The 19,631-nt window shown below is 37.8% G+C and overlaps 1 protein-coding gene across 1 annotated transcript; it reads right to left on the reverse strand.

The window, feature by feature from the left end:
* Positions 1–1,400: 1,400 nt before the first annotated feature.
* LOC129731869 (uncharacterized) lies at positions 1,401–18,725 on the reverse strand. The gene is made up of 3 exons (XM_055692228.1): positions 17,959–18,725; positions 2,132–2,544; positions 1,401–2,075 (listed from the first exon to the last, which is right to left on the reverse strand). Exons 1-3 carry the CDS (start codon positions 18,159–18,161, stop codon positions 1,507–1,509), a joined length of 1,185 nt encoding a protein of 394 aa, XP_055548203.1. The 5' UTR covers positions 18,162–18,725; the 3' UTR covers positions 1,401–1,506.
* Between the last annotated feature and the right edge of the window lie 906 nt (positions 18,726–19,631).

A 19,631-nucleotide genomic window follows, 5' to 3' on the forward strand; every position in this document is an offset into this window, starting at 1 on the left:
TACTACACAGCAACCGCGTTTTACAACCTTGGCCGGTGGATTTTTCTGCGTCACAGAAGTTGGACCAAATTTTTTACTAGATAGTTAAGCAAACTGAACACGTGATTGACCACTGAACAAGTTTTAACTGAACTTAGAGCATTACTCCCGATGGACAATGCTGCCTGCCGACTGGGCCAGAAAATCTATTATCATTTGTATCGAAGAGAGCTAAGCAGGTCCACAAATTATACAACCCTCTAATCCGTAGGTTTCTGTGCGACCTAAACAAGTTCTGACAAATTATTATATATATATTGTAACGACTGAATGTTATTTTTCATACAACAGAACCGATCATGGTTGCGTGAGCTAGGAATTCGTCTAGATCCGAACAGGCAAGAATATAGCGTAAAAATATTGTGTTTCCTTCGTGAACATGTGTTGTTGCAGTGTTTTCCTGAATGTCGAGCAAGATTGAGGTTCATAATGCGTTCACAGTTAGCAGGAAACAAAACGAAAAAGTGCAAATTAATTTTTAAGTGTTGATTTTATATATACATCATAGGCGTTTAAAAGTAACTGGAAAGTGAAAAATGTTTTCTTTTGCTCGGAATTTATTTCAAATTTGTTTATGTTTTATATAGTCACCATAAAACAACTGCTTGGCACTTGTAAAAAAAGTGCTTTACAATGTTATTAGCTTGTGTTTTTTTAACGCTTTAAACAAAAAAAAAAGAAATTTAATTAAAAGTCTGCCGAAATTAATTTTGGTTTGTACGCATAAATATATATTGATATATATTTAACATTGCAGCAGACGAATGCCAGATTGATTGTGAATCATCAGACAGCGTCTTAGTACTATTAAAATGCAGAAAAAAAAAACAAAGTTATTCAAAATAATCAATAAAAATATTCATATAATGGATGTGCCTAATACAGAATGAAAAACAATAACTGGCTTTTGTTGTTCTATTCTAAATCTATCTGAAATGTTCTGGTTCATGATTTGTCCTTCCACAAATCTGTTTGTGCTTACCGTACTTACTAATCGAAGTAGTCTGATTCAACTACAATTGACAGCAAATATCAGCAGCTAAACGAAAAAATGTCCCTCTTGGTAAGTTTTCTCCGTCCAGGATTGACAACGCGTACACCGATTACGGTTCTGCAAAAGCGTTTATTTTTTGCAAAGAAATGTCCCAAACCAGTGGAACCGGAGTGCAAATCTGCAGCAACACCCGGAAATAACATTCACCCCGGCTACCAGCGAATCAAAGAAAAGCAAGCGAAATTTCAAGCTAAAGATGGCCTTCCCGTGTGGCTCAAGGGAGGCCCAACGGATCGTGTTCTGTACCTGTCAACACTAGGACTGGCGGTTTTCGGCATCCTAGGATGCTTCAGATGTTTCATAATGGAGATTGTTAAATAAACTTTATTATCTCATCGCACACTCTCTTAAACAAGTTTCAATAAATTATCGTGTATTGTACGAACCTATAAACTAACCTTACTTCTCATCAACTAATCTAACTTCAGCTGTTTCGCAATACGGGAAATCTCATTATCCAGAGATTTACTTCTAAGTTCACAAATGTAGTTGAACCTCGCGGAGCAATCCTGTCCGGTGTACCCGTACGTATAAAGTGCGCTGTTATACGTCAGCTTTAGGCATCGTCCTGTACCTGTTATCTCCAGTGTGGGTCCCGTTTGCTTTGAGGGCTGAGCGGGGTTGTTGACAATTTTAGAATCTTCTTTTTTCGAAAAATCCACCTTACTGGCACTCCCAGACCCTTGGCTGCTTGATGTGATCGAAGTTAGATTCGTGTTGGGATTAACCGGTTTGGCGGACTGAGTCCAAATCCAGAGCAGTCCCGGATTCAAACCACCCAACCAGTACTCTTTGCCCCGGTTCAGTTGATTGTTCAATATGTAGGCTACAACATCCTGAAATTCTATACCAGTTTCAAACTCCGCCAAATGGCCGCCATAGGATTTGCACATCGTACTGGCCGATTTCCAGTTCAATCCACGATCGACTCCAAATAGGTAGCAAATGTCGTGCACTCTGGTGAAGTTATCCGGGCATGAATCTGAATATATTCAAAGGTGAGTAAATATTTAATATCCAATTTAATACCAATCAAACCTATTTTCTGATTATTTCCAGCCATTAAATAGTAGATAATTTGCTCGGCTCTTCGCAGTCTATTCTCCATGTAATCCACTCGATAGACTAGCTTCTCAATCGCTCCCAGCAAATAAAGGTCCGTTTCAGAGACCTCGCGAGGTGACGCAAGCATCTCTGTAGGAGTTGCACCGCCAAAACTCTGACGCATTGGCGTGAACGAACCTTGCCCGCTGGGACCGCTGTTGAGCTGATTTTCAGCATAACCTGAAGGTCCAATAACCTTTCCGATGGGTGATCCCATTTCGACAGCTTCACCGATTCGTTTGTTGATGTAAAAACTGGACGTCGGTATGTATTGATGGGTTTGACCGACGGCCACAGCAGCGGCGGTGGCTTGCATCACTCGAGCGCTGCGGGACGATGTGTTGAATCTGCAAGATAAAGGCGTTTAGCAAGAAGGTAACTCAAACACCACTTGGTGGTACAGGTACTGTATTTAACTTGGTTAAATAATAAACATGCAAAGCAGAGCCGCTTTGCGTGGTGGGGCACAGAAATTTCACTGACGATTTTTTATTAAAGAAGTAATTTAAAAGTGATACATTTAGCTTAAATATTCAAAAGCTAATCTAGAATATGTGAATAGGTAAAGTATTCGCTTTATTTATACGAGTTATAAAAAATTCGCTAGCGGCAATGAAAACGCGGGGGGGCTAAGCCCCCCCTAGCCCCTATGCTAGCTACGGGCCTGATGCAAAGGACGATCGGATAATGTTGTTTGACATTCCTATAGCCCGCGACTATTCCAACACTTCATGTAGAAAAAACTAAAGATCTAGGATTAGAGAATATTGTAGATTTTCGATTCTTCGAAGCGACTGTTCATCAACTCGGAATTTCATACTTTTTGAGAGTTTCCCTCCCTTGCTCCTTGACAAACCTTTAAATGCTGTTAGTATTACTAGGTAGATAAGGGCTACGTAAAAAAATTCTAAGAGAGGTAGAGCACTACTTTCTATGTGAAATAGAATGTGAGAAAGTTGCTAAGACCTTCCTTTTAACGTCTAAATGCATTTTATGGAACAGTTCAGAGATAATCAAAATCTTGCTGAAATAAAAATATCTAAAATCAACCTTTTTCTAAATTGCTGGTATGGTTTACAAGTTTTTCATCGAAAATTCTTGGAACAAATTATTATATGCTGACTAAGGGTGTGCGAAATTTCGCGAAACCTCGAGTTTCTCGAAATTAAACGAAGTTTATCGAAATTAAGCACACATTTTTTCAATGAATAGTAACAACTTATGATTTCTGAACCAATTTTTTTGTTGTTATAAACTCTAATTAATGTCCGAAAATGCTTCAAAACTTTAGGCCCTAAGAAGTTTAAAAAAATCTAGACTTAACCATATTTTTCTTGATTTCCGGATTTTTTATAACATTTTCCACTTAATTAAACTCAAAATATCTCTAAACCTTCTTTACACATATGAATCAAATTTACAGAAAAATCCTACATTGTTGTCATTTTTTGAAGAATGTCGAAAAATTTCGTTCAGTTTCGGAAACCTCGAAATTTCGCACAGCCTTGCTGACGAACAAAAAACGTAAACGTTCAAAACAAGCTTTTGACATATTATAACCAATAATATTTCAGAAATTTTTGTGAATTTTAGCGTTTTTTAATTTTGTTTATTGAAACAGCTTTACAAGACTTTTCATCAACCTCTTGATGACTTTTTTAGGAACATTTATCGTTGTTTGGACGATTTTCAAACGACGATATTATGGCTCCTATAACAGAGGGCGAGGCGAGCAAAATGTTGTACTAGGGAACGCGAGTGAAGCTTGGCTGGTGACAGACGAGCTACTCGTCCAAAATCCAACCAAATTGCCATCTGCAATACCAAAATTGGTCAGACAAGTAACTAGCCGCTCGCCTCGTGTGGTTCCGAAATTTTACTGATTGATGACACTACCTTTCGATTAGTTAATATGTGATCATTGTAAACGTTATTGAAAGCATTCTTAATACCCTCTACTAAGTCGTGATATAGTCGATTTTTCTTTGCTCTAAGTTGTCTCTTGCATGCGTGAGAATGTAGGTAGAATTTTTAATAGCGATGGTTTGCTGGGATTGGAAGCTTAGGAATAGTACGTTCAGAAATGATAACCGAATGATTGTTATGCGATACGATTTTTCCATCCTTGTTTGTATATAATCATTTCTGTTATGAGTAATTGGAGGGAGCTGACATCGCTGGCGACGTGTGTAGACGCTTTATTTATTGTGTCCGTGGTGATCGCGTTTTATTGTGGTATATAGCACGAAAAATTGTGAATATCGTGTGGTAATTGTGGGTAAAAGTGTTTCGAGTGTTATAACAGTGTTTTAAAAGTGATTTGGAAGTAAAACGGTCTGGAAATTTAAAGTTTTATTGCCGTTTTTTTCACAATTTGTCGCCTAGCAAATGGCTGCTTTTAAAGCGCAGTGTTGTGTTGGTGACTTTCCTTTGATACGGTAGTGTGCAAGCTTATTCTCCGCCGACGGCACGATCTGCTGTGAGGCAGAAACTGAGAGAGCGGCAGTTGTAACCATAGAAACAAGTTGCCTATACTTGTTTGCGTGCGAGCGGAGAGGGAGTCATGTTTGGTTTGCTGAAAGCTGATTCAATGGCTAAGATAAGTGCATACATTTACAGACATGTTTGTTCATTTATAAATGACTCGAAGGTAGTAGTTTTCACCGACAAGAATCAAATAGTTTTTTTTTTATATATATATTTCGTGTTGTAGTGTGTGCAGTACAGTATGATTTTTTAGCGATGAATTTGTACATCATTTAATGGCGAATTCATCTTTCATGTGTAGCTACCACAGCGTAGTATTTTCGTACTGTTCTGTCATTCATTTATGCACCGCATGAAAAGGTGTACCAGACGATTGCTGTTTATCTATTTTGCGATATTTCATAATGTTAAAATTGTCTTGAATTTCCGAACTGAAATATATCTGATGACTATGTTTTAATATCCATTGTCATTCCTTTTCTATTTATGACTTCACTAGCTTTTGAATAATTATTTTTACGCCATAGCTAAGTTTTGTTAAATATGCTAAATTTTTATAGGCGCAGATCCAAAACGGTGAAATGAATAATAATTGTTCTGGCATTTTGTAAAGGGTTCAGGAATACTGTAATGGTGTGTCAAGCTCGTTTCCGCAGCTGTGCTACACCGTTCTGGACTACACTTTACAGCACGAAAACGAACACGCAAGCGACGCTACACTCAGTTGTCATATTTTTCGTACGGCATTTGAGAGCATTTGTTTTTGTTATTAGTGTTTTGAGACTGCACCCTGTTTCTTTCGGGTGTAGTCCAGGATAAAGTGTGTAGTCGGATACAGAAAAAGTATAGTCCGGAAAGTGAAAAAAAAGTACAGGACAAAACTGTAGTCCGGGTGTGAACGTGCCGCGGAGACGAGTTCGACATTACTTATGCTTTTACGCATGTCGTTTGACAAAAAGGTCCCTATTGCTCAGCTTAATAATGAGCCAACATAACGCGTAACATTACTTGAACTCGTCACCCAGAGAGTACTGGTGTGGTTTGTGGAATTCAGAGTATGGTGCATTGTTGCTAGTCGAAGTCGAAATCTTATAATTCAATTTTTTCGATTTGTCTAGTTTTTGAGCAGAGGTTTTTGCATACTATGTCCCAATAATGACTAGTTCGGCATTTTGTCAACAAACTTAAGATATATATTTTGATCAATCTGCGTATCTGCATTTTTCAAATTATTGGGGCTTTGGATGCATGAAACTTTGCCAATTTTTCTATTTGATAGGCAACACTCACATCGACAGCTAATAGAGAATCGGCGTGAAATATCGTGCTCCCGAGCGTCTCCGTCGGTAGTAGGGGATTGAGCGGTCGTGCATAATGTTTGGTAAAACGCGTCTCCGGCCCGGGAGAGTTTTATGATATCTTAGTTCGAATCGTCCACTTAGTGTGGTATACCATTTTGCGTTTCACTAGGATGTACCACACTTACCTGTGCGTGACCCTACAACACTCTTTAGTTTATTACTGCTTTAAATCGGTCTCAAATCAAAAAATCGCTTTTTTAGAACAGACGAACAGTATAAAAGAAACGTCGTTAGTCGACCTGTTAGGCTCAAAGCCAGATGCCCGGGTGACCGAATATCTAGAGACTTCGCGTCGATACCTTTCATGAGGTCGTATTTTCTACAGATTGGTTATAACCATGTTATAATTTTCGATATAAATAGGGTCACTTCACGAAGAAGTGATAGGAGTCGCGAGGCGTTAACGTGGACTCAACTCTTGTAGCTTTCGTAACATTGTGTAGTCAGCTGAGATCAATCAATGGGAGATACGTTTCGGTAGTTGCATAATAACTGCATAAACAGTTGTTCAAATATTTGAGTCGGTCTTGATTGAGTCATAGGTCCGGTATCCTCGCGTGCGCTTTATTTTTGCGGTGTTACTTCATCTAACATATTGATCGCGTTATGACTTCCGTAGAAGGTATAATGAACTCGTACGTGCGATATTTATTATTATGAACCCGGTACTCGAACTCAGCGCATCGTTTACCAAAACGAAACCTGCTGCAAACCTTAACCTTTTCTCCAACATCCCAGTGATTTCTCGTGGAAGTGCAGAGGTGTTCTCGGCTTCCAATAAAGCGAGTATCATGTCAACATATTCCTATACACACTCCTTTTTTGACCTGCATTCGGATGCGGCCGGCGCTGGTATTGCCTAATATAAAGATTAAGGTCACCAGTTTTTACACATTGAAGATGAATGTTAGTCCCAAGCATCATCTGTTGGTTCTCTGTGTAATTACAGCTGATCTGGCAATAACGGAGTAGCAACCGCGGGCGGTCAATCATGCTCATGCTCATGCTCTACTAAGTCGTGATATAGTCGTTTCTTTTAATTCTACCGAGTGACAACAAGAATCTTCTCATGGAGATACATTAATTATTATAAAAAAAAATGAGAAAGATCTATAGATCTATAGATGTTTCCGGCGTAGCCTTTTCAGGATACCAGCGATAACGCATCTTCTTCTTGGATGAGTCTCGGAGAGCCATTTTTACATGATACATTTTTTTACCGATTTTTTTTACACAGAAATCGCAATTTAACAAACACATGCGGATTTTTCAAATTTTACCTTTTTCGGTCTAATTCTAACACTGTCTGATTTTCCAAAAAAAAAACTAATGTTTAGTATGTTTCTTCTACTACCAAAATCCATCAAACTACATGTTTTTACGTTTAGCTGAAGAAGGCTTTTTTATCTCGTAAAGAAAAATGTTTACATCATTATCGTTTTTAATTTCAATGAAAAGTTTTATATCGTCGCTATAAATAAGGGTTTTTACATGTTTCAGAATAGAGGAAATGTCGTTTGCAAATAATATAAAAAGTAGATGCCCCAAGTGAGAGCCTTGAGGAACTCCTGAGGTTACCTGAATAGGTTTCGAAAGTCTACCTTTGGAGTGGGGAAGTTAGGTCTTCAGCTGAATGTTTCATAAATGTTGGCAGAATTCCGTCTGGTCCCGGACCTTTGGACGCAAAGCAAAGCTTGACCTTCTGTTTGTTATACACAGACTTCGCAGCCAACTGTTTGATGTACAGGACACAATTGCGGGGCTGGCGCTACGATACAACTGACACTAACAGTCTCTCCCGAGCTGAGACTCGAACCTATGACGACTGACTTGTTAGGCCGGCATCGTAACTCGAGATCAACTGGAAGGTTAGGTCTTCAGCTGACGCATTCAAATCTTCTAGAGTATCTTCAATTTCGTGTGCGCAGACATGTTCAGTGTTGAAATAGTTGGAAAACTCAGGAAAGTTGGTGAAGAATGTATAGTCACGATCTGATTCTGAGAAAGTTATATAATTTTGCTGAGAAAAGTCTGCAAATACATCGGAGATGTCTGCCGGGTTTTCTTCAACTTTTTCATGAAGTTGGATTTTTGCAAGAAAATTTTAAAATTTTAACAGATTTAACATATTCAAAAAAAAATTAGGGCAAGATTCGAATTCAAGCCCAGTTTTTAGTGTGAACTTATCAACAGCGTTATTTATGACATCGTATAATTCGCAACTAGTTTTGTTACGTAGGATAATGAACAGCTTCAGCAGTGGTGCCTAATTTGATCAGTCGAAGAAAACGGGCCTCAAACTCCCGAATTTCGATATATATCGAAAGTAACGGCTTATATATCAATAACCATATCGACAGTTTCAATAACGAGAACTAAAACTCTGATTTACTGGCTGTCTTACGAATATATAAGATACCGATCAACACGCAAAATCTTTGTAAAAACATTGATTGAATTAACCAAAATTGCAGCCAATCAGTCACCATTCGTATGATGCAAAATAAACTGCTTAAAATAGGTTGGGGTGAACATATTTGTTACATATTTAGAGTATTGCGTCTCAATACACAAGAGGCTTTAAGAGTTGCTTGAAATAGGTTACATACCTTATGTTGGATACTAATGGGATCGAATGGTTATTCAGCAAAGTCTGGCCAAAACACATACCATTCTTCAGCACGGTGTTTTTGAAGAAATGGAATCAAAATTTTAATTCAAACATTCGTTCTGGTACATAAATATCTTGATTGATAGCCAAACCTTGAACCATGATTTTGAAAGTCATATGCTGCCCATTACATTAGTCCGCCTTATACTTCCCTGGGGAATTATTGTTAAGGTTTACCGGAAATTATGCACAGTCGAAACCGGCAGGTTTTACTTTTACAATGGTTTACCGTGACTTCCACCAAATTTTTTGTGTCTATTGTCATACTCGAAAAGTGTATCGTGTTGTTAATATCAACTGAGCAGTTCCACAAAAAATGTCCTAGTTTTATTATCTTTTTCAACTGTCATTTTTGATTTGGCTGGAATGACATTTCTATAGGCAAAAGATGCCATCTTGTGCTGTTGGCTTAATTTTTTAGAACACGACTCATTTTTGAAAAGCTATTGAAAAATGTCATTTTGGGATGGTATTGATGATTACAAATATAGTTAGGGCCTGAAAAAAAATGACTGCGCTCAAAACCTGTCCAAACCAAAAACTTTTCCCTGGTTTTCTCTGGTTGAATTACTAGATTTTCAAATTCAGGCGCCTAACTTCGATATAGACGTTAGTCAAACGTCAACAAAAGGTTTTTTGATACACTATTGAAAAATTATCAAATAACATGGAGTTTCTAAATCAAACCGAGCGACCTTTCACAGCCGACACTAAAGTATTCAAACGATTAGACTTTGTAAACAATTTGTTGTTATCATTTTGCTCGCTCGAATGCATAACGACGCGCATACCGAATGTATAACTCTCAGTAGTCACGTATAAAAGCTAGCATGCAGAAATTTAGTCTGCATTACCTATTCGATCACTGTAGCAAGAAAATATATCTGGAACGATCAGCAGCAAGCAAGCAGAGCTGTGGCAAATCACAGTGCAGCACTGCCGTGAGATGACATTGTGACGTAGATCCGAGTGAACAGTTTTTCAGTACGGCCCAAAAACGAAATAATTCTTCGTCACTTTTGTATGGAAATGTGTGCCAACGTCACTTTGTTTTTTTGATTTTATGCAACGTACGAATAAGTAACAACGAAAAGGAAGATACCAAAAGATAGGAATAATGAACAAATTGGCATGAAAAACTCATATTCGAGAAAGTGGCACTTACGTCACTTAGTCATCTCACGGCAGTGCAGGCAGCGATTTCAGATACATTTTGTATGGTTTTTGGTATAATCCAGATTTTATCGAATTTAAGCTATTTTAAAACAGAAAAAAAGATGATCTTCAACTCTTTACATTTTGCAATTCTTTCATTTCAAATGTTGCGGACCTCAGGGGTAAAATCTTTTGTCCCACGACCGCCGAATATTTTTCAATTTTTGTTTCTTTTATTAGATTGCGATGAAATCGATCTGTTAACGCTGGCTGCAAGACCTATTTGCTTCATCACAGCCTTCAATAGCGGGCGGATCAACAGCAAATATCGGTGGACCCAAGGGAATGGTATGGTAGCCTTCAAGCGTTACGAACATCTATTTCTGTACCGTTTGTCCCAAAACTTCGTTTTCTGCTGTCACAATTTGCTTCACTTTGCTCTGGGACACAATTAATGTACTAAATATCACTTAGAATATCATAAACCATGTGGAAACCTTAAGAAATTGTTCAAAACTGTCTGATATGCTATTAATAATTGAAGTCAACATTTAGCCGGTTTGCCCGAATCAACATAAGATAAGGGTAAACTGCCCATTTTTCGGGTGCCAGTGATGTTGGTAACGCGTCAAATGTATGGTAGCTGACAGCGATGCCATTCCCGTGGGTGGACCGCACTAATGATTTTAGATCACTTATATTCTAGCGCTAGATTTTGGATCCCTGGTCAAACAGACATGTCTGTAGTACACATGTCTGTAAACATGTCCAGACAAATTAGTGATTCTGTCCTGATCTGACACGTTCGCTTTTAGCCGTTTGTCCACTGTTAATAGTTATGCGTGCGCTGGTAGCGTGTGTTTACTTGTTATATGTGCTTGCTTGCAGTGTGTGTTCAGAAATGACAAGAGGACTGGAATCATCTAGGGTCAAAGGGCAGGTGGCAATCCGGAACGACGAAAAAATAATCAAACTTGCCGCTGTAAATACAACGAAACACCAATGACGCTTTTCAGCGCCCAAAATTAAATAATTGAATTTTTGTTATTTCTTCTTAGTATTCGTTTTTTGATCACGACCGGTACAGCTACCGAAAATGTTTTACTTTCCTTTCCATTTCATAGTCTTTCAAACTGCTTTTCCACCACCACCAAAACCCTGATATAAAAGGTAGCATGCAGAAATTTCACCTCCATTTTCATTGCTAAGACAGTACCATATGGACGTTAGGAATTGGGTCTAACTGTGGCAAAGAAAGAAAAGACAAAGTCGCGTTCATCTCGTGCCGGGTTTCAATTTTCGATAGGTCGTGCTGCGCATATTGGTGCTTAAGGGGTTTTATACCTTTTTGGTCGAGAAAAATGAGGGAAGTTTGAACTTATTTTTAAGTGCAAAGCATCATTTTTATTGCATTAAAGTGGTAATTTTCTGAAAGTACAGTTTATCAACAACAAAAAATACGTTTGATTTTGAGATATACCAATTACTACTGGAGTAATGGCCGTTTCCCCGAAACGCTTTTTTTTTCGCAGAGACTTGCGGTGATCCTGATAGAAACTCAGCGGGTCAACTGAATTAAAAAAACTCATATTATTTCATTAGTATAGAAGTGTGCCGTGTCCTTGAACGATCGCTTTTATGAGTATTTTGTTTTCAGTGCAAACGGGAACGTTTTTCCTAAAAAATGCACGTTTTGAGCGCTGAAAAATGCATGTTTGTATGTTTCAAAAAGCGATCGTTCAAGGACCGGCGAATTCAATAACGAAAATTAGAAAAAAAGATGAAGGAAATCGGTTCAGTAGTTTTCCCGCAATCAGGATCACGGCAGTCATTTTTCGAAAAACACTATTCCGAGATAATCGCTAAAGTTTCAAGTTTAGCTTATGCGGCCGCAGCGAGGCGTGTTGCAAATCGCTCTAACTTTCTCCCTATTGCTCTGATCTTTATGAAAATTTGCAAAAATGTTATCAAGATGTTGTAGTTCCAGATAATGTAATAAAAAAAAATTCGATTTTTTGAAAACTAAAAAGGTTAATAACCCCTTAAGTACCCGTCTATCTCGGAGGTTGTTAAGGAGTTTTTGGTAACGTCAAAAAGGCTGAAAATGGGAGGAAATGGCCATAAATATCAAGATAACTTGAATCCTCCCGTGTCATCGGTGAATGGCAACCAGAAATGAAGATAAATTGAGTAAACTTGCCACTTATGTATGTAAATGGCACTTTTTAGCGCCCCAAAAGCATATAATTGAAGTATTCGATATTTTTCTGCCACTCCCTAAAACGTTGCTGATAGCGATAAAACTATAGTGGTTTTACGTCAAATTTTTAAGCTTTTTCCTGGTATTGACTTTTACAATACAGGGTCTTTTCGATTTTACAGCTTGTAGTCGGCAGCGAGGATAAAAAATTTGCCTTTAGCTTATAAGATATTAGATTTAATTGGCTCCGTAAAACATTAATTTGTAATGTGACGTGTCAAATAAATGTTGTGTGAACAAAAAAAAGGCGTTTTCGATTTTATCTCGGTCAAAACAAAGTTCATCGTCTTTTTTTGTTGGATACAATCTAAATAAATGATATTTTGTGTAAAATAATTCACTTTCATAATTCAATGAAATAAAAATTTCAGATTCAAACGAAATAGCAAAAAAGAAGCTGGTTTTTAATATTTTTTCCATAGCATTTTCGCGAAATTTCTCGAGACAATTATGCATGCAAGATTTAAGAGAGACTAATGCTTGTTAGTTTGTAACTGCGGAACCACTAGATTTCAATCTTTTCAAATCGACGTTCTATGAACATCAAACTGCTCGGTAATTTGAGCTTTGAGTAGATCTGCTTTCTCAACTGCTGTAATACGGAAATTCTGCTCCAAATTCAATGAAATACTCCTTTTACGATTCATTTTTCACAAAATTATGAAACAAATGAATTAGGACAGACATGATACTTAGTTGCCCTATCCAGAAATATGAGCAAATAAATTGAGTTCATAAAATTATACTTATGCAATAAGGACAAAATGAACATATAAGAATAATGTTTTCGAAGTACTTCGTACAACTGAAATCCACTAGTCTTGATTTAAAATTCTTTTGAAGCAGCGTGAGAATACCGATCGTGAATTTTGCGTGTAGTGATAAAAACGAATGTTGATCAAATCGAAAAAGCACTGTAGTTCCAAAGACGCTAATATTCAATTATTCAAAGTATAAAACTCTGTGATAGCTTCCATGTTTAAAATGACCACTCGAGCCAAATTTTAAGTAGGTATTACATTGGTCTACAAGATGAAAAAAGTATCCCTAGAGCTCAAACTAGAAAATCTAGAAAGATAGTTTTTAACCATTCCTGTGAATTTTGACCCCTTGGCCGCAGAATGATTGCTCGTTAGGTCCATCGTTTCTCCGTTTGCTTACGGAAAAACTTTATTCAAGTCTCCAAAGACTTGACGCACTTTCGAGGCTGCTAGGGGCTCCACAATTTACAGGAAGAATTAAAAAGCTACCTTATCTTTCTTTTTTCCAGTTTGAGCTCTAGGGCCAGACCTGTGTTCCCCAGTGTTACATATATTTTCTTAGTAATTAAATATATTTTATTTCCTAAGTATTCTTTATTCAATGTATTTAAGTAAATTTCGCATAATAACACTCCGTACGGCATTGAAGCCGTGAAAACATTTTTAACCCTCCGTCATATGTTCACTAAGTCACATTCGGACCGCATTAACCCTCTAGTGGCCAGTGCCAGTTTCCAGTTGAACCTCTAAAAAGCTACAATAAGAACTTGAAAAATGTTTATGAAGCTTCATAATGATTTTTTCGAAGTCCTTTTAAAAATTAATTTGGGCACTAGAGGGTTAATCTGGCCAGACCTATATACATTAGGGTGGGGAAGCGTTATACGGAAAAAAACGCAACTTGATAACAGAAAGCCAGAACCAAGTTTTTTTGTTCTATTTGGGGCCCCAAACAACCCTAAATTTATCGGAAGTCGATTGGTTTAGTCTCCGCTTGGCGCATTGCATTTCAAATTTATATGGAGATTTGTATGGAAAAACCAACGTTTTTGCATTTTCCATTCTAAAGAGCTCAAAGCGGCTCGAACCATAGGTTTAATGACTTCAAATTGTAGGTTTTTTGATGCCTAACAACTTGGCCGAAGACATCAAAGAGCTAGGGTATCCCAAAAAAATACTGGAGCTGTTTAAAGTTGAGTATGCCGAAATTTATGTAGCAAATCATTTTTTCTGTCAACACTGCCACCGTACCGACGTTAGTCAGATTTCCATCAGAAGTAACCTCTGAAACACGTTGTAGATTCTAACTACGCCTAAAATATTGACCTGAATTTGTTTGTTTGATCCAGCTGAATGTATAAACTCGTTACAACAGGTTACTTCTGATGGGAATCCTACTGGCGCCGGTACATTGGTAATGTTGGCAGAAAACAAGATTTTCTGCATTTAAATCGACATACTCAACTTTAAACAACCATAGCACTTCTTAGGGACATCCTAGCTCTTCAGTGCCTTCTGCAAAAATGTTAGGAATCTAAAATACTATACTTATACATAATGTAGTTATTAGATCATTATTGAGCCCTCTAGAAAGGTAAATGCAAAAAAGTAGGTTTTCCCATATAAATTTGCATACAAATTTGAATAGCAATGCGCCAAGCGGAGACAAAACCAATCGACTTCCGGTAAGTTTAGAATTGTTTGGGACCCCAAAAGGAACCAAAAAAACTTGGTTCTGGAAAATCGATCATTTTTCCCCACCCTAATATACATTTACATACATTCACCCGTTTTTATCCTAGAAAGGCACTTTAATCACTTTGAAAACGATGCCTACGTTGAGTCATAAAACATGAGAATAAGTTTTTCTAGTTTCTTTATTTCCTGTGAGTGCGTATGTAATTGTAAAAATAATACTCATTGTCTTTCTTTATTTTCTCAGAAATGACTAGGCTGGTTTTAACGATCTCCTCTTAAGACTGAGTTACTTTTCGAATTAATGCCTATAGTTTTGCCTTTCTCCTAGAAAGGTATTGCAAAACCGAAAGTATAAAAGTGCTCCAAAGGGCCGAATGACATATATCACTCGACTCAGCTCGACGAGCTGAGCATTTTTTGTATGTGTGTGTGTGTATGTGTGTGTGTGTGTGTGTATGTGCAGATTTTTATTCTCACTCACTTTTCTCAGAGATGGCTGGACCGATTTTCATGTCTTGTTGCCCCATAAGACCCTATTGAATTTAATTGTAATCGGATTTTAAGTTTAGAGGTTATGTTAAAAAATGTGAAAATCATGAAACATCAATATCTCAGAAACTACACAACCGATTTGAACAAAATTGGTCAAAAGAACGGGCTACCTAGAAAACCCTTAAGTTTTGAATTTCATAAAGATTGAACTTGTGGTTCAAAAGTTATGAAAAAAAACGTGTTCTGAAGACTGTTTTATCTCACTCACGTTTCTCAGAGATGGCTGTACCGATTTTCATAAAATCAGTGTCAAATGGAAGGTCTAATTGCCCTATGAGACCCTATTGATTTGTTTTGCAGTCGGACTTTTACTTTGCCTGTTATGTTTAAAAATGTGAAATCCACCTATGCAAAGGAACATATTCCGAAGACTACTTGGACTCACTCACTTTTCTCAGAGATGGCCGACCCGATTTCCACGAAATTAGTGTCGAATGAATGGTCTAGATGCCTCAGAAGACCCTATTGAATTTTACTGTAATCGAACTGTAACTTCATTTGAAATGTGCCGACTTGTGAAAATCACGAAACTTCATTATCTCAGAAACTACACAACCGATTTGAATATTATTATCAGATGAGCGGGCTAGTTAAGGGTTAACTGATGAATTATGATTGAACACGTGGTTTCAAAGTTTGGCTGCCGTACACGTTCCCATTTCATTTGATTATAATCGAACTTAAGCAACCGTTATGTATTAAATTGTTAATAAAACAACGAAAGTCTATTATCTCAAAGATTACATGACTTATTTGAACATATCTAGTGTCATACGAACGAGTCATCTCTCAAACTTACAAATAACATAACAATTTGATATGTGGCTCAAAAGTTATGGAAAGAAAAGAAATTCAAAGGCTATTTAAAACTATACCTGTTTTGATTGATATATGTGGTCTCAACATAATTTAAATGTAGTTTTGTACTATTTGAACGGTCCAAATTCATTGATTCCTTGCGATGTGTTTAAAGTCTGCAAATGCACGACGAATCGGCCACAGGATATGATCAAAGTCAAAAGACAAATCGTTTGAAATGATTGGTTTTATCGAAATGACAAAATCTTCGACTTTTGGCTTTTGGTGCCCTAATTCTTTATGATTTCGGTCATTTTCAGCAAATTTTCTGGCATCAATCTGACACCGGAAATACTCATATTGGGAGGTATTTAGTTATTTTGGTTGTTTTCCAGAAACTAACAGTGGTCGTCTTTAAATTCAAAATGGTGTCAAGGGTCAATGTTTGGTTTCTATGCATCATCTCGATTACGGAAATATCCATGTTGAGTATTATTTGGTCATTTTCGACTGTTTCCTAAAAGTTACCATTTAGCGATTCAAAATGGTGCCTGAGGTCAATTGTTAGCTCATTGCATCATTCTGGTTACAGAGATACTCATATTGGATGGTATTTGGTTATTTTAGGCTGTTTTTCACAAACCAGAAGTCGCCATCTTGGATTTCAAAATGGTATTTAAAATAATTTCTGGCCTCTGAGCGTCATTCTGGTTGAAGAAACACCCATATTGGGTGTAATTCGATCATTTTCCGCTGTTTCCCAGGAACCGGAAGTCGCCAACCTAGATTCTAAAATGGGGTCTGTGGTCGATTTCAGCTGTTGTGTATCATTAAAGATTCGGAGATACTCATGTTAGACGGAAATCGGCCATCTTTGGCTCTTTCCAGAAAACACAAGTTGCCATCCTACAATTCATAATGGTGTCTGAAGTCGATTTGTGGTTCCAGTGCATCATTACGATTCCGAAAATACCCATATTGGGTGGTATTTGGTCGTTTGCCGCTGTTTTTTCCGAAACCGGAAGTCGCCATCTCAGAATTCAAATTTGTATCTGTGGTCGAATTTAGCTCCTGTGTATCTTTCTTTATCCGGATATTATTATATTGGGTGGAAATAGTCCATTTTTGGCTGTTTTCCAGAATCCGGAATTTGCCATCTTACAATCCAAAATGTTGCCTGAGGTCGATTATGGAACATGTTTGTTACCACTAAAAACATTCACCTGCCAAATATGGTTCCATTTAGTTGATTAGTTCGCGAGATGTGCAGAAATTTGTGCAGAAACATGTGATCAAACAGACAGACAGACCGGACTACATTTTTATATGTATAGATTACAACATCAATATTTTAGAACCTAAAGAGTGAATATACATTTTTTGGATTGAAACGTTCATGTAAATCTAATTTTACAAATAAAAGTTTGAATGAGAAAGGCTGGGTCTGACCGCTAGGTGGATTAATTTAGGTTTTATTGAAATCGGTCACTAAATTTCCGAGAGAAAAATGTTTGATACGTTACATCGTTAAAAGCTCTGTGCCATCTCTGAGAGACAACGGTGAGCAAACCCCAGCTTGGAAATCGTTGTTATAGTAATTGCTATGACCTTGACGGAAAAAAATGAGCAAACAAATAGGAGTGTATGGGTCCGACCAGTCCCACGTAGTATCAATGTAATGTTAATATCAAAATGTATTCAAAACAAAATTGGAAAGCTACAAAAACATTCGAACTATTTGGTCAATATTGAATATATTAAAATGAAATTCAAAATCTTTTTTTTTTCTGATGAATAGGGTATCGGCACTATTTTCGTCAGGTTTTACCTATTATCGTCCGGAGGGTGAATAATGTCCTAGAGCATTAATTTCTTGTATGATGGTTCTTCATAATTAGACAAACCTGACCAAAATAGAGCCGATACCCTGATTGATAATTTAACGCCTCATTTTATCTCTAAAGCTGACCCTATAATGTACCAGATTAACATACGCAAACAAAAGCAGCGTTTCTTACCCCAGCGTGTACTCTTCCAACAGCGAGGACCACAGTCCATTCTCGTCCGGTTCGGTCCACTGTGCGGGACTGAGCTTGACCAAGGATTTGCGTCCACCTTTTTCCACCACGTAAATTCCATCGACATGTACCAACAGCTGCAATGCTAGCACCGTTAACCAGCTGGTTAACCTCATTTTGCGTGTCCCACAGGTTGCACTCATACCTTCGCGCCGCGCCTTCAGTAATTTTCCTTCTCCGGCGCGCGGTTTATGAAAACACCCTAAAATAAATTCACTTTCTGCGAAAGCTCGATGACGCCGTGTTTTTGTCGTCGCCGTCGTTGTCGTCTGTCGCAAGGTATTATCTCATGGCAATTTTCTCTTCACTTTCATTTACGCGTTAGCGTTAGTAGCACCCCTTGCGGTCCCTTTTGTCAGCACCGACATACGCTGAAGGCGCCTATTACTCAACACACGCGACAACACTGACTTAACCGGAACCGTGACACTTGCGACACCGTTACTAGTGCAGATCAAAGACCTTGCGCAGCGCCCGATTGGAGTGAATGAGTGATGCGCTCAGATTATCGAAGATGACACATTTAGGTTAAGCGAGCAATACCGGTTGAAGTTTTGCACGGCCTAAACGAGTTTCCGAAGGAACTACTCATAAAGATGTTTACTATCCACGCGTGTGGAGCGCAAAATCGCGTGTGCACACTGGTTAGTTGATCGTTCGCGTCTGAGCGATGGTAAACTGCATGCGCGAGACCCAAGCTCCGGCCCCCTTCGAGTGCGACTAGCAAAAGGTGTGGGACAGGGTCGTACGCCATCGGAAATACCCTGCAACACCGTGTAAGCGCCAACGGTGGAGGAGACAAAATTTGCATCGAATGTTTTGATAGAGCAGAAATACGACTTTCTTTCGAAACCGATTGCTATCTCTGTCATACCGGGTCTCTTTCTCTCTCTTTTTTTTTTAATCTCTGGCGATAAATCGTGTTTGATTGGCAGCCGATGGAAAGCGACAGATTTTTTTTTTTGTCGTTGTAAGATGAACATGGTTGTCACAAAACGGTACATGAGATTGGTTTGCGTAAGTGTTTGGTTGCAAATGTCAAATTCCTCGACTAATTTGTTTTTAATTTTCCGTTAGATGACCACGATATTACATTAAGCTGTAGAGCATAGGAATTACCTCACACCATTTCAAGATGGAGGCTATGATACATGTTTCGGTGTTAGAGCTGGAAGTAAACTGAATTTCCATAACACCTAATTATTAGTTGTGTCATATGTACGCGAGTGATCAGGAACAAGATGTTCATAAAACTATTATCTGATTGAGGAAGACCAACATTCGATTGTCATTATATTTTTTGTTGTTGGGATTTTAGACTCAAATTGAATCTCTATAAAAATTATTGATTTCAAATCTACAACAGGAGCAGCTTATAGTTTGTATAAAAAAGGCGCCTAAATATGTCTCGTGCTCTCAGCAATCATCATTCTAAATCAGTATGATGGTTGTGACACACTAAAACTTATTCGAAATCAAAATCCATGTTACTCCTAGCGATATTTTGTGATCTAGAGTTCTTAATTTCGTGTCTTTGACGTCACACATACAGATTTAATGATTCTTTTTATGGCTTCTTCCGTCATCTATGATTGAAATACCGAGGGATTCAA

The sequence above is a fragment of the Wyeomyia smithii genome, chromosome 3 (assembly GCF_029784165.1).
Source record: "Wyeomyia smithii strain HCP4-BCI-WySm-NY-G18 chromosome 3, ASM2978416v1, whole genome shotgun sequence".
NCBI classification, from domain to species: Eukaryota; Metazoa; Arthropoda; class Insecta; order Diptera; family Culicidae; genus Wyeomyia; species Wyeomyia smithii.

Coding starts and splice junctions, on each gene's coding strand:
- LOC129731869 (XM_055692228.1), bottom strand. CDS start 18,161: ATGAGTGCAACCTGTGGGACACGCAAAATGAGGTTAACCAGCTGGTTA. Junction 2,545..17,958: donor TTGGAAGAGTACACGCTGGG/GTAAGAAACGCT, acceptor TTTATCTTGCAG/ATTCAACACATCGTCCCGCA. Junction 2,076..2,131: donor TGGAAATAATCAGAAAATAG/GTTTGATTGGTA, acceptor GAATATATTCAG/ATTCATGCCCGGATAACTTC.